This window comes from Bos javanicus, chromosome 8, assembly GCF_032452875.1.
Source record: "Bos javanicus breed banteng chromosome 8, ARS-OSU_banteng_1.0, whole genome shotgun sequence".
Lineage (NCBI taxonomy): Eukaryota > Metazoa > Chordata > Mammalia > Artiodactyla > Bovidae > Bos > Bos javanicus.
Window position 1 is genome coordinate 25,317,017 of NC_083875.1, and position 16,051 is coordinate 25,333,067.

The 16,051-nt window shown below is 43.6% G+C and overlaps 1 protein-coding gene across 3 annotated transcripts in view; it reads left to right on the top strand.

Annotated features, from left to right (window-relative positions):
• The window catches only part of SLC24A2 (solute carrier family 24 member 2), a 292,349-nt gene that overhangs the window by 260,242 nt on the left and 16,056 nt on the right, over positions 1–16,051 (top strand). For all 3 annotated transcript variants that reach the window (XM_061425191.1, XM_061425193.1, XM_061425194.1), the window contains one exon: positions 5,404–5,544. In XM_061425191.1, coding sequence (XP_061281175.1) covers positions 5,404–5,544 — 141 coding nt within the window. The remainder of the gene's footprint in view (positions 1–5,403; positions 5,545–16,051) is intronic.

Here is a 16,051-nt window from a genome sequence, read left to right on the forward strand (position 1 = left end):
GTGTTGATAAATGAATCCAAGAAGGTAGTTGTCCATTTATCACAATGTTATCACATAGAGTAGCATCTCGCCTCTGTCTCTTCTCCTCTCTTTCTCTCTCTCTCTCATAAAGTTATCCCCAAAATTCTGTAGGATCACTGCAGAGTTGTATTTCTAGGTCTGTTCCACCTTGCTTCACAAAGATCTGGGGCTGCTTGCAAAATACATCTGATGAAAGAAAAGGATAAAATGACTATTTTTGAGAAAATGCAGCAAAGGATGGAAAAGATAGTGGGAAGTGTATCAGTAAGACTAGACTAAGGTGAGCTCAGATCCCAGTGCTGTGGTTGCTGGTCAGGGGTTACAAATTTGCCTCTGAACTCTCCAGTGCAAAGAAATAAATAGCATCATTTCCCTGATTCACAGATGTCTCAAAGTTTCTAGAAGAAGCATGAGTTTTCCCAATGCTAAGATGTGAAAGATTGTTCTCCCTTGATTCCTCATAAAGAGGCCACCGGATCAGCTAGGATAAGGTTCCACCATTAGCAACCAAAACCCCAAAATGACAGTGACTTAAATAAGATAGAATTTTATGTCTCTCCCAAGTCTTTATAGGCAGCCGAGGGCCAGAATGGCTCTTGATGGGTGTCAAAAGTCAGATCCTTTTATACTCTTTCTCCACCTTGTGAGTCCAAGATGACCGTTCAGACTCTGGCCAAAATGTCCCCATTCCTGGCAGCCGGAAGGAATTCCTTCCGGCTGCCAGGAGGAATGAGTGATGAAGGATACGCCTCCACCCTTTAAAGACACATCCCAGAAGTTGCAGAAGATACTTCCCATTCCATCTCATTGGCCAGAACTTAATCCCATGACAAGAAAGGTTGGAAATAGAGACTTTATTCCAGGCCCAGGTAAAAGGAGGCCTTCTGTCACTAAAGCACAAGGGCAATATGTTAGGTTTCTAGGGCTGCCATTAAAAAAAAAAAAAAAATCAGAGGCCAGGTGGCTTATACCACAGAAATTTATTTCCTCACAGTTCTGGAGGCTGAACATCCACGATCAAGGTGTCTAGAGGTCATTTTCTGCTGAGGCCCCTCTCCTTACGTTTGGCTGCCTTCTTGCTTTGTCCTCATGTGGTCTTTGCTCTGAGCATGCACATCCCTGGTGTCTCTCTGAGTCCTAACCTCCTATTATAAGGACACCAATCGCAGTGGGTTAAGACCCCTCATAAAGCCCTCATTTTAACCTGATCACCTTTTTAAGGGCCTTGTCTTCAGTCACAGCTAAGGTCCTGGGGGCTGGGACTTCAACACAGGAGTTTGGAAAAGACACAATTCCATCTGTAACATGCAGAATAGATACTAGAGAACAATCAGAAGCTCTTGCTGTGTCATTTGCCAGCATCCTCGTAATAGATAAAGAATAAATTCTTTGGTGCTGTTTGTTTTGTCTCCCCTTTGAAATTCAAATCTCTTGATCCTCCAGCACCTGCTCTTCCTGCCAGGATGCATTGGCTCCTTCAAGACTGGACAACCAGAACGTCACTGTGTGGAAACTTAGAGTCACGTATTTGAGGCTCAGGTTTTCCATGTCAGGGAGTATTGTTTAGTTGCTAAGTTGTGTCCAACTCTTTGCGACCGTATGGACTGTAGCCCACCAGGCTCCTCTTTCCATGGGATTCTCTGGGCATGAGTACTGGAGTGGGTTGCTGTGCCCTCCTCCAGGGGATCTTCCTGACCCAGGGATCAAACCCCCATCTCTTACATCTCCTACACTGGCAGGCAGGTCCTTTACCCTCTAGCCCCACCTGGGAAGCCTGTGTCAGGGGTTGCAAAATCAATCATTGCTGCCCTGATTTTGCATAATTCTAGGGATTCTACAGAGAAGACAATGGCAACCCATTCCAGTTCTCTTGCCTGGAAAATCCCATGGACAGAGGAGCTTGGTAGGCTGCAGTCTGTGGGGTCGCTAAGAGTGGGACACGACTGAGCGACTTCACTTTCACTTTTCACTTTCATGCATTGGAGAAGGAAATGGCACCCCACTCCAGTGTTCTTGCCTGGAGAATCCCAGGGACGGGGGAGCCTCGTGGGCTGCCATCTATGGGGTCGCACAGAGTCCGACACGACTGAAGCGACTTAGCAGTAGTAGGAGTAGGGATTCTACAGAGACCCCAGATCTTACACTATTCTAAACCCTTTTATTACAAGACAGCTGACTTTTTCTTTCTGGATCATTTTTGCATTTTCTCTGGATATGCTACAGAAGTTTTAGGATGGGTTATTGCAAGGTCAAAGTGAGGATGCCACGACTCCAGGAAAAACTGGAAAATCATTGCCCAGCCTCTGCTGGGGTTGAGACAAATGAGCATGCCAGCAGCCCCAGCTTGGGCAAAGGCCAAACAAGCCCCAGACTTGGAACAGTACTTTTTTTCCACTTTTCTAACTAGCTTGCAAGCTGTCACCCATTGAACCAGAGTGAGATTGCACTTGGCAAAAAGACAAAGAGAATTTCCCCTAAGACATGCTGACAGCCTTGCTCCCTGGGTACCTCTCAAATCCTCTGCAGGATTCTGGGCCGCTGAACTTCTGTCTATGGCAAGCTTCATCCACAAGAGGCCATGATGTCCCCACAGAGAGCACTGTTTGTGTAACCTGAGACCCAGCATCTTCTCCTTGTCCATTTCTGCTCTAGCAACAGCCACCTTAAATGCAGCTTTTGGAAGCCGTACAATATAGCTAATTGTTTGCATTGGACGGTAGTGTGTTTAGAGCTTATGTATCTAAACAGATAATTATTTTCCACTATTTGCTGGTGGCACTGCCTGCCTGGTGACTTTGGCAGATGGAGAAAGGAGCTAATCCGTAGGTTATAAGCAGAAGGGTTATTGATGAAATGTCACCATCTGTTGGTGTCATTAAAATGATATGAGTCATAACGAGTTGCTTTTGCTTTTTTCTCTAAAAAAAAAAGGTTAACTTAGAGTCTAGAGAGAAGTTTCTAGATTGCAGATGGCAGTGGGGGATCTGACCATGGCGGGGTGGGGGAGTGTCCATTCTGGAAGGGGAAGGAGCTTGATGACCAGATCAGATTGATGGGTCTTCAAGGAAGTGCTAGACTCCTCTCTGTCTGAATAAAACCACTCACCTTGCATGATACAGGGTACTTATTGCATGTAATGTAAGGTCTCAACTCTCGCATGATCCTCCCTATTCCTGAGGCATCTCCCAGGTGGGGAGCAGAAAGTCATTCATTTGGAGTGAAACAAGAAAGATCATATCTGGAAGGAAACAGTTAACATGCACCTCTTTTCTAGTCTTCACTGGTCTCATTCCATAGAGATTATTCATGTAGTCAACTGACCCCTTGGGAGGCTGGGTGAGCCCTATAGGGAGTGATATTTGCTACATCTGCTGCATCTGCTGGGAGAAGGTGGAGGTGGCTCAGAGGAGGAACCAGGAACAGCACACCCAAGCTTCTGTCAGGGGCAGGAGCCCTAGGGATGGGTAAAGGAAACAGTGGATGGACCCTACATAGCGAAAGAAACAGCTTTTGCTTTTGTTGACTTTCTCTGTTGACTTCCTATTTTCAGTGTCATTGATTTCTTCTCTGATTTTTATTATCTCTTTTCTCCTGCTTACTTTGGATCTAATTTGTGCTTCATTTTCCTGTTTCCTAAGGTGGAAATGTAGATGACTGATTTTAGATCCTCCTTCTTTTCCAACGTATTACAGAACAATGAGATGGAGAACATAAGAAGCATATTTAATGAAGATCCAGACAACCCAAATAATATGCACCAACTTCCTAATTCTGCCTTATTACCTAATCCTCTTAATTCCCTCGTATTTGGTGTTTAAAATTCTTTCACTTGCTGCCAAGGACATACACTCATATGGAAAGAACCTTTTTCAGTATGGCTTAAGATTAGCTTTTTTAATTATTTGTTTCAACTCCTGGAGAGAAAGTGAGGGTGATGGTGTAAGCCACTAAAAATCCTTTTGGCAGTATTAGGGTATACATTATAAATAAGTAAACATAACACAGTAGCAGGTCGGGCGTCACACTCATTCCTGTCTCTAGTCGCATGCTTTTCCTGTAGACCACATGGCCTGAGACTGGCCCACCTACCACCTCCCTAGGGAGAGGTGCTGGTGGGATTCAGTGCTACTGCTTGAAATACTCCAGGATTCTGCAAGCAAGAGTCCCAGGTGGGGGACACAGGGGAGCAGGAGCTGTGTGTGTTATTTATATGATCTCAAAAGGAAGCGCCAGTGGAAAATTCCTATTGATATTTTTAGATCTGACGCATGGTCCTGACTGCTACACTTTCATGTTTAAACAAGCAGGGAAGGGAGTGATGGATGCTATCTGCAGCACTGTGTTGGAGGTTTGGAGGGCCCATCTGACAGGCTAATAGTCATCCTGCCAGGCCCTGATCTGCTTTCTGCCCCTTTTTGCTCAAGTTCAAAAGCTGCTAACTTCAGCAGGCAGCAAATAAAACGCAGGCTGCTTGCTGCCTGGACGGAAACACTGAGATTTACCCCCAGCTCTGCAGCCCTGTGCACCCCACACCCACACCTTTAGCACCTCTACTTCATTCTCTTGTTTCTCTGCGAATGCAACATTGTTGTTTAGTCGCTAAGTCATGTCCAATTATTTGCGACCCCGTGGACTGTAGCCCACCAGGCTCCTCTGTCCATGGGATTCTCCAGGCAAGAATATTGGAGGGGGTTGCCATGCCCTCCTCCAGGGGATCTTCCCAATCCAGGATGGAACCTGAGGATTCTTTTACCACTGAGCCAAATATATGTTGCATTCAACAGGGGAAGCCAGCAAATGCAACATAGATTTGCATAATTGGGGTCTTTTGCTATGCAGACGTGGTTTCTCCTATGAAGTTCATGGATTGGCACTGTAATTCACTCCAGTTGAAATGATCAATTCAGGAAGCTAGAGAATGTTCAGGGAAAGGAAAGTGAAGTGAAGTGAAGTCACTCGTCACATCTGACTCTTTGCGATCCCATGGACTATAGCCCACTAGGCTCCTCCATCCATGGGATTTTCCTGGCAAGAGTACTGGAGCGGGTTGCCATTTCCTTCCCCAAGGATCTTCCTGACCCAGGGATAGAACCCAGGGCTCCCACATTGTAGGCAGACGCTTTACCATCTGAGACACCAGGAAAGGTAAAAAGGAAAGGAAGTTCTTAAATCCACATGGCTGAGCAATGTATTTCTTGTTCCTGAGATTCGGACTATGACAGATGGGATTCTCTTATAGACCTAAAAAGTCCATAGATGAAAGCAGCTGAGATGACCCAAGAAAGCTGCTAGTGGGATCTGAAGATCCCCTCCTTGTTTTGTGGCCTGAGGACGTTATTATCATTTTTTGTTTATTTTTTTATCTCCTTGTTTCTACAACAGACCACAGAGACAGGTGAAGATGAAGAGGACCAGCCTCTCAGCCTGGCCTGGCCTTCTGATCCACGCAAACAAGTCACATTCCTAATTGTTCTCCCCATAGTGTTTCCTCTCTGGATTACCTTACCTGATGTTCGAAAACCTGTAAGTAAAGCATTTTTTTTTTTTTTTTTAATTTCTCGTCAGGGGAGGAGGGGAAGCACAGCATACAACAAGAGCCTGCTCCTATAAGGAAAGGAAGAAAGGATGACATATATACATGCGTATGTATATATGTGCTTGAAATTTCTCTGGACAGATGCGTGATGATAGTGATTGTTCTGGTTAGCAAATATGCATAATGAACCACCCCCCGAACTTAGTGGTGTGAAATGACAACCAGGTTATTTTGCTCGTGGATCCCGTGGATCAGGGATTCAAATGGACACACTGGGGATGGCTGGTCTCTGTTCCAGAATGTCTGTGGCCTCAGCTGGGAAGGCTTAGATGACTGGGGGCTAGAACTATCTGGTGGAGAGGGAAATGGCAATCCACTCCAGTATTCTTGCCTGGAAAATCCCATGGACAGAGGAGCCTGGTAGGCTACAGTCCATGGGATCGCAAAGAGTCGGACACAACTGAGTGACTTCACTTTCACTTTTCACTTTGATGCATTGGAGGAGGAAATGGCAACCCACTCCAGTATTCTTTCTTGGAGAATCCCAGGGACAGAGGAGCCTGATGGGCTGCCATCTGTGGGGTCGTACAGAGTCGGACACAACTGAAGCGACTTAGCAGCAGCAGCAGCTGCAGAACTATCTGGAGATTTCTTCGCTCATGTTTCTGGCACCTGAGCAGAGATGATTCAAAGTCTGGGCTCAGTTGGGATCATCCCCTAGAGAACCTATTGTGTGACTGGGGTTCCTCACTGTATGGCGGCATCAAGATAGTCAAATGTCTTTCACAAGAGGTCCGGGCTCCAAGAGTCAGTGTTCTTGCCACACAAGGAGAAGCTCCTTGTCTCTGGTTAGTCTAGTCTCAGCAGTCACACAGTCACCTCCACTGAACTCTACTAGTCAGAGCGATCATAAATCTGTCTAGGGCAACAAAATTATCAGTGTCCTACAGCATATGACACCCTTGATGGCAGCAATTTCAAAGAATTTGCAACCATGTTTTAAAACTACCACAGTGATTGTCTCTGCAAAGTGGAAATGAAGGTCTGAGGCAGAAGGGTGACTTGCATTTTGTTGACTGTGTACACAAATTACTCATTCAATTCAAAAAATAATTTAAAGCAATGCATTCGTGTGGTATAAATGCGTACATGTCTGATCTGCTCCCTCCAGTATTATCATTACCATAATGAATATTATTATCTTCCACGATTATGTGCTGGGTGCTATGAACACAATACCATCTTACAATCAGCAAAGTATAGTCTGAGTGTAGATCAGCTTAAAAGAACATCCCCTCCAGTGTTGTCAAACTGGGTTCTTGGGCCACTGCCCCAAAAGGTGAAAGAACTAATGACAAATAAAGAAATAAAGAGAAACAGCTTCCCTTTTTTATTATGGGCCTTCACACATGTACTCATTCAACAAAAGTGTATATCTACTAATTTTACATATATATATATATATATATATATATAGGCATAAGTAGAAAGAAACTTAGGCAAAAGGAGTTAACTAGCTCATGCCTGGTCACTTCCTAGGGCATGGAGCTGAGATTCACACCCAGGCCCATGTGACCACACAGCTTGGGCTCTTCCTCATATTTCTTGGTGCCAGAAGGTAAAAATACAAAAACATTGCTAAAAGCATTTGGAATAGAATACTGCAATAACATCCAGCATAATTTAGCATCCTTCTTCAAAAGCCCCGCGATGATCCCACTTTCCTCATTTGAAAAAGACTGGAGAAACATCCTGTCTCATTACTCTGTTCTGACCCAGAAATAAGCCAACCTGACAGAGAGCCTTGTCTTATCAAGTACAGGCCAGGAATGACCCCTCACGTAAAGACCCCTGGCATTAGACGTTTGCTAGGAATGGGTGAATGTAGCAGGTGTGGCTCATTTAAAGCACTATCTAGGTTTCTTTGTTCAAGATGCTGTTACAGAGCATCTGCTCTATACAAAGGCCTGGCTTCCTGGAAACCTGCAGCCAAATAGCTGGAATGCGTTCAGTTTCTTCTTGGCTCCCATCACAAGGACATTTCTGAGATATACATGCTCACATGCGCTCACTCACTCATTGCCTCTCTCTCCCTCTCTCTCTGTCACCACTGCTCTGCTATTTAGCTCAATGCTTTTGCTTAGCTCAGGGAGGAAAATGAGGGAGACAGACAGGGTTTTCTAAATCCCCACAGCAGATCTAGTGTGATATGGCCCAGAGCAGAGGGGCCAGGTTCGCTAATAAGACTGATCAATGTTATAAAGCAGATAACCAACATGGACCTACTGTACAGCACAGAGGACTAGACTCAGTGTCTTATAATAACCCGTAAGGGAAGAGAATCTGAAGAATATATACACATAGTGTATATATATAGGACTGAATCACTGTACTGTACACTTGAAACATGATATTGTAAATCAATTCTACATCGATTTTTTAATTTAATAATAATTTTTTAAATAACTTTTAAAGAAAAGAGTGATCGATGTCAGTGTACAACTGCTGGAACCATCAGGAAGACGTGCAGGAATGGGAGGAGAAGGTTGCCAGCGACTCAAGGTCCTGGAACCTCAGGGCTGGGTGGGACTCAGAGCAAAGGCTGGCAGAGTACTCGCTCCCTCTGTGATCCGAGTCAAGGAAGCTGTTAGGGAAGATCAGCGCTCTCAAGCAGGGACTCCTGGACCACAAACAGGACTCCACCATGGCTACAGTTAGACCTGCTCTGGCTGATGCCGTAATCCCCAGGGTGAAAAGCAAGCAGATGCAGCTGAACAGGATACTCCCCGTGCAGTGCCGCTGACTGGTCATTCGCTGAGCAGTACCCCACAGGAGCCAGCCCCCACAGCGTGTGCTGGGGTGGCTGGTGGGATTTTTCCCCACTGTACCCCCAAGGGCCATTGCTGTGTGGACTGGATTTTTTTCTGTCTTTTCCTGAGTATACCATGTGCTGTTCCAAGCAGAAATGAGGCTTTTAGGTAGAACCTTGGGTGTTTGTAGATTTCCTCAGCAAATATTTATTAAACATATATTATGTGCCAGGCATCAGGCTTTATGCCCTAAAAGAGACATAAAGTCACATCAGTCACAATTCCTCTTTTTTTTTTTTTTAATGTTTTGGCCACACCACGCTGGCATGTGGGATCTTAGTTCCCCAACCAGGGATCAAACTCACATCCCCTGCATTGGAAGTGCAGAGTCTTAACCACTGGACCTCCAGGGAAGTCCCACAATTCCTATTTTTAAGTTGCTCTAAACTCAGTAGAGGAAACAAAGCACAGCCTTACTAGTGAGAGCTAGGACTTCATGCTCTCACTAGGACTTCCCTGGTGGCTCAGATGGTAAAGCGTCTGTCTACAATGCGGAACACCTGGGTTCAATCCCTGGGTTGGGAAGATTCCCTGGAGAAGGAAATGACAACCCACTCCAGTATTCTTGCCTGGAAAATCCCATGGACAGAGGAGCCTGGTGCAGGCTACTGCCCATGGGGTCGCAAAGAGTCGGACACGACTGAGCGACTTTACTTTCACTTTCACTAGAGGGAGCAGCTAGACTCAAACCAGGTCTCCTGACTCTGGAGCAATCTCATGCTACCATGTTGACTGCAGTGGTTTTTCCCACGAGACACACGCATTGTGCAATCATGGGAAAGTCACATCTCAAATCTCGACCTCATATTTCCTCCTTTGTGAAATACAGGAGTGGAGGAAGATCTCTAAATTTCTGGCCAGCTTTAATGTTCTGTGATTCAGGAAACCATAGATAACCATCGATACAATAGTCCCAGTTTACTCTCAGAGCATACAGGCTTGAGTTACATGGTCACTCTTTGCATATATGGAATGCCAAACAAAACAAGCTTGCTGGTTGGTACAAAGGCCAGTAAGCAGCTTGTTGCTCATGCTCAGCTCAAGAGAGTTTCATTAGGTTTGGTCTTGCATAAGTTAGCTTTTGTTGTATAACATCCCAAAACTTAGTGACTTAAAACAAGTATTCTTTTAGCCCATAATCTTCCGAGTTGGCAATGTGGCTGAGGCTTGGCCTGACAGTTCCACCTCTCACTTACATAGCTAGAGGCTGGAATGTCAGCTGGAACACCTTGATTCTGTTCCACGTGGTCTTCTGTCCTTAAGCAGTCTAGCCTGGGCTTATTCATATGACGGCCAAGTTCCAAGAGTAGTGAAAATGAAAGTCACAAAGCCACAAAGATCTAGTTTAGAGCCTGCATGCTGTCATTTCTACCACATTCTATTGGTCAGAGCAAGGCCTAAGGCCAGCCCAGATTCAAAAGCTTGGGAAACAGACCTTATCTCTCCATGGGAGGAATTGTAACGTGATATGGCCATTTTTTTCAGTCTGCCACTGTCCTCATGTCTTGCCACAGGGCCTCTTGAAAAATTACCCAGGGAGAGAAGAGACACTTTCTACTCCTCAGAGTCTGGTAGCTCTGCATCCTGAGTAGTTTTTGACTTACCCATGGAGATGAGCATCCTAAACCTTGACAATAATTACAATGAAAACAGGATTTTTTTAAATGTATACACATCTAGTTTCAGAGTAAATTATACCCCCACTTGTTTTTATTTCCACTTAATTTATATGCAAATTGTATGACAGTATTTGCTGAATTATGCATACTTTCAGCTCAGATAATTAATGTGGGTTTCACATTTATAGTTTTCTTAAATTAGTGGCTTTGTTTTAAAAGTCCAAGAACTGAAATGCAACCTTAATGTCTTTGATGAAAATTGAAAATAATAAAGGAAACAAAGACCCCCCCAAAGTTATATTCTCTCATGGCCTAGGATGGGTGTTCTTCCAAAACAGGAATGCATGAGATACCAAAACATGACCCATCAGATCTAGGAAGGTACTTACAACTCACCCAGGATTTTGCAGTTTCTGTCATGCATTAGTTCACTCACCAAGTATTTATTATGTGTCTACTGTGAACCAAGGATGGTTCTAGCAAGGATGGAGTGATTGGGGCCCTGAGAGTTTGAGTGACCTGTCCAAGCAAGACCAGCTAATAAGAAGCAAAGCCAAGACTCTAAGCCAGATGTCTGAGGTCATTTTCACCTCCCTGAGTTTCAGTTTTTTCATGTCTTAAAAATCAAATTGAGGTTAATATTGTCTAATAACAACTCCCATTACTATCTGAGCACTTGTTCCATGCAAGGAATTTGATAGACATTTCATCTGCATGAAATCCTCAATACAACTAGATATTGTTATTCCCCTCATTTTACAGAAACTGAGACATAGAGAGATGAAATAATTTGTCTCAGGGCACATTGCTGGTAATTGACAAGCAAGGATTACTACTGGTCATAGTAATCCAGAGACCATACTTTCAATCTTTAACAGGACTGCTTTGAAGAACTTTGTTAAATATGTATGCCCCAGAACCTTGCACAGAGGAGATGCTCGGTGAATTTTTTTTTTTTAATTTAAATAAGTAGATGGCCAATTTGTGCCACCAGCTAGTGTCCAGCAATGTTTTCTAAGCCAAGAAAGTATCATTCTGATGTACTAAAAACTTCTAATGAGAACATTAGCTATCAATTATACAAGTAAACCATTACATTGGGAACAAAATGGACACATGTGCCAGCCAGCACATGGACACAATTTGCTTTCTGCTAATTGGTGTGAGGCCCATCCCACCAGATGTCAGAATGAGCCACCATTACAAACCAGGAATTGACACACCAGACCTTGGCTTGAAGAGCTCTTTCTTCCTTGCAATGAGTATTAAGTGTTAGTTGCTCAGTCATGTACAACTCTGTGTGACCCCGTGGACTGCAGCCCGCCAGGCATCTCTGCCCAAGGGATTCTCCAGGCAAGAACACTGGAGTGGGTTGCCATTCCCTTCTCCAGGGGATCTTCCCAACCCAGGGATCGAACCCAGGTCTCCAGCATTGCAGGCATATTCTTTTACCCACTGAGCCACCAGGGAAGCCTTCCAATGAGACTGGTAACTAAATAACTGTACAGGTTCTACTGGGCAGTGATAACTGGAATGAGACCATAGAGTCCAAAGAAGGGGAATAATCCAGAAAAAAATGAAAGAAGGAATTACCTGGGCTGTGAAATCGGAAATGATAAGGTACTTTGATGGTCCAGAAACACTTAACCAAACTGCTGATGCATGAAAAGTTGATGCTTCCAAAGAAAGAACTGTATGGGAGGCTGGGTGAGGCAGATGGTCGTACAGCTGGAATGCTAGTCTGTATTTCCCTGATGTTCTTTATTTTCTGACATTCAGAGCACAAGCTAGTATTATGATGATAATGACCATTAAGTGTCCAAAGCTGGGTATATTTTGAGCATTATTGGCCCTGTCTTTTCTTTAGAAATGAATATAACCTGGATTCCTAACATCTAAGAATATGTGCTATATAGAGTCAGACAGACCTAGATTTAAATTTCATGTCTAGATGAAGACCTGAAATTTTACAAAGAAAAATTATTTTTAATCTTTTTTTTCAATGAGCCCCTAATCCAACACTAGGTACATTTATATGTCAAATAATTACTAGTTAGCTTCTTGATTAAGACTTGTAAAAGATGATGCTGTGAAAGTGCTGCATTCAATATGTCAGCAAATTTGGAAAACTCAACAGTGGCCACAGGACTGGAAAAGGTCAGTTTTCATTCCAATCCCAAAGAAAGGCAATGCCAAAGAATACTCAAACTACCGCACAATTGCACTCATCTCACACGCTAGCAAAGTAATGCTCAAAATTCTCCAAACCAGGCTTCAGTAATACGTGAACCATGAACTTCCAGATGTTCAAGTTGGTTTTATAAAAGGCAGAGGAACCAGAGATCAAATTGCCAACATCCGCTGGATCATGGAAAAAGCAAGAGAATTCCAGAAAAACATCTATTTCTGCTTTATTGACTATGCCAAAGCCTTGACTGTGTGGATCACAATAAACTGTGGAAAATTCTAAAAGAGATGGGAATAACAGACCACCTGATCTGCCTCTTGAGAAACCTGTATGCAGGTCAGGAAGCAACAGTTAGAACTGGACACGGAACAACAGACTGGTTCCAAATAGGAAAAGGAATACGTCAAGGCTGTATATTGTCACCCTGCTTATTTAACTTATATGCAGAGTACATCATGAGAAACACTGGGCTGGAGGAAGCACAAGCTGGAATCAAGATTGCTGGGAAAATATCGATAACCTCAGATATGCAGATGAACACACCCTTATGGCAGAAAAGTAAAGAAGAACTAAAGAACCTCTTGATGAAAGTGAAAGAGGAGAGTGAAAAGTTGGCTTAAAGCTCAATATTCAGAAGACTAAGATCATGTCATCTGGTCCTATCACTTCATAGCAAATAGATGGGGAAACAGTGGAAACAGTGTCAGACTTTATTTTTGGGGGGCTCCAAAATCACTGCAGATGGTGATTGCAGCCATGAAATTAAAAGACGCCTTACTCCTTGGAAGGAAAGTTATGACCAACCTAGACAGCATATTAAAAAGCAGAGACATAACTTTGTCAACAAAGGTCCCTCTAGTCAAGGCTATGGTTTTAATAGTAGTCATGTATGGATGTGAGTTGGACTATAAAGAAAGCTGAGTGCTTTATAAATAAAGAATTTATACTTTTGAACTGTGGTGTTGGAGAAGACTTTTGAGAGTCCCTTGGGACTGCAAGGAGATCCAACCAGTCCATCCTAAAGGAGATCAGTCCTAGATGTTCAATGGAAGGACTGATATTGAAGCTGAAACTCCAATACTTTGGCCAGCTGATGCTAAGAGCTGCTCATTTGAAAAGACCCTGATGCTGGGAAAGATTTAGGGCAGGAGGAGAAGGGGATGACAGAGGATGAGGTGATTGGATGGTATCACTGACTCAATGGACATGAGTTGGGGTGAACTCCGGGAGTTGGTGATGGACAGGGAGGCCTGGCGTCCTGAGGTTCATGGGGTCGTGAAGAGTCGGACACAACTGAGCGACTGAACTGAGCTGAACTGAACTGAAGCATCAAATATGAATTACAGAGGTTTCCACTAATACATTGATTTGAACTGGCTCCTTTAAATCTTTAATTCAATTACTTATTTTCTGCCTCTTGACCGGGAATGTTTTATGCTTCAGGGATATTTTTCGGATGAGAAATATGTTGAAATAATTTGATTCTGACTTGTGACACTATATCAATGAACAGATATGCAAATGTACAAAAACTTAAATAATAATAAAATAATATTTACATACTTAGTATGTTAACTAACCTGGAAAGGGGACAGTCTATGAAATGAGGACTCTCCCAGGATATCCAGTCCATGTGCCATGTTATAGTGTGGAGATTATACTCCATATCCTCCCAGAATGTTCAGAATCAAACTAAAAACAGGCTGCTGCTCAAACCACACTTGTGGCCCCACATCACAAGAGGGGCCCTTCTCTTCCCTATGACACAGCATGGCCGTGGGAGATAAAATGCTCATTACACCTAGGGTCCTGAAACAGTGACTTGTGACCAGAGGAAAAGAATGGAGACTCTAATCAGCTAAATGCCTTGCATGGGGAAACTGGGCACTGGCAATTCCAAGGCTCAGATAATCTCATCTCCAGCTGGAGCTACCTCCTTGCTTTAAAGGAATTTGCTTTTTGGACTTTTCTGGTGGTCCGGTGGCTAAGTCTGTGCTCCCAGCGCAGGAGGCCCAGGTTGGGTCCCTGGTCAGGGCTCAGATGATAGAGTATCTGCCTGCAATACAGGAGACCTGGGTTTAGTCCCTGGGTCAGGAAGATCCCCTGGAGAAGGGTAATGGCTACCCACCCCAGGATTCTTGCCTGGACAGAAGAGCCTGGCAGACTACAGTCCACAGGGTCACAAAGAGTCAAACATAACCGAGCAACTAACAGGGAACAAAGAACCTACATGCTACAACTGAAGATCCTGCGTGCCACAACTCAGACCCAGGGCAGCCAAATAAAAATAAACACATTTTTTTTAAAAAAGGAATTTGCTTTCAAAGTAACTGTCTCAACCTCCACTTTGAAAATTGATTACTTTTTTCCCATAACCCATTAAATAGTACTCAGGTCCTCAGAAAGAGTCTGAGTCTGACATGTGAAAATATTTCAGCCAGATGTTTCAGGGGAAACATTTAAAAATAAGATTGTGGCTACTTACTGGGGTCTGATGTTTTTCCTCAGTTGAATCAAGACCACTGGTCTTACAGACATCCATACTAACCAGTGGCCCAAGAAAAACCACAGCCATTGAAAGAAAGAAAATGATTCTTGTGAAATTTAACAGAACCATGTGAATAATAATGAAAACATATATTAAAAACTTGAACTAAGTACAGAGAACGCAAGCCTGTTTGGAGCGATAAGACTGTGTTTGTCATTATTGATATTCAAAAGATTACCGTGTACAGGTTTATCTTTTGCTGTTAATGAAGCTCTCAAAAGCTGTGGCAGAAGTGTTCTGTGTGACTGCCCAAGGTCAGCCCTTCAGACAAGTGAGATAGTATTCATCGAAGTCAACTACATTTATTTCTCTGGGCAGAATTGGATGGTATTATCAAAGCAAAAACTAAGATTGTCTCTAAAAGTGGAAAGCTTTGAAATAAAAAGTGTTTGGCAATAATAAGTGGCTCTCTAAGAATATTATGCTTTCTGAGCATGTATTAAAGGATCCCAATTTGCAAAAAGAGCATCAGTAAGACACCACTACCATCCAACACAAGCATGGATTTCCCTGTAGTGGGATCAATAAGAAACATTGCATTTTGCTATCTGATTTGGGCCGATGTTTGAAAGAAATTTGAAAAGTGCTCATCCTGTAATCCTGAGATTGCACAAAGCCTAGGGCTAAAAGCCCAATTCCGTAGTTGGACATTACATAGTTAAGGGTAGAGAACAGGAGAGGAAACATTCCCAAGAGTGTCTACTCTGCAACTCCCGTGGAGAGCAGCGCAAGTGGGCATCTGCTACTTGTGTGGCTCCAGTATCTGAGAGACTGGCCATCCTCGGGAACCTGTATTAACTGTGGTGATAGCTTCTTCTCTGTGGCTTTTCCTCATAATCCACGGGGCTGTAAAATGAGCCCATTTGTTTTTGAAACTATTGATCTTTCTTGTTAAATGTAATTAATCCCATAGGCTTTTTGGCAGATGGATTATTATTAGGATACATGAGTCAAAGCGATAGAGACTGATTCTCATGAACTTGAAGAGGAGGTAGAAAAGGGAGCAGGAGAAGGAGGGGGGATATGGAGTACTGAGGGGTTGAAGGCAAGGTTGAGAAGCCAAGCCTTGGGAAAGGGCAGGAACAGAGAGCATCTGAGCACCCAGCAGTAGGAACAGACTTTCTCTTCAAAAGACTGCCATCTCAGGTGGGACGAACTGAGAGTTGCATTGACACATATACATTACCATATGTAAAATAGATAGCTAGTGGGAAGTTGCTGCATAACACAGGCAGCTCAGCCCAGTGCTCTGTGACAACCTAGAGGGGT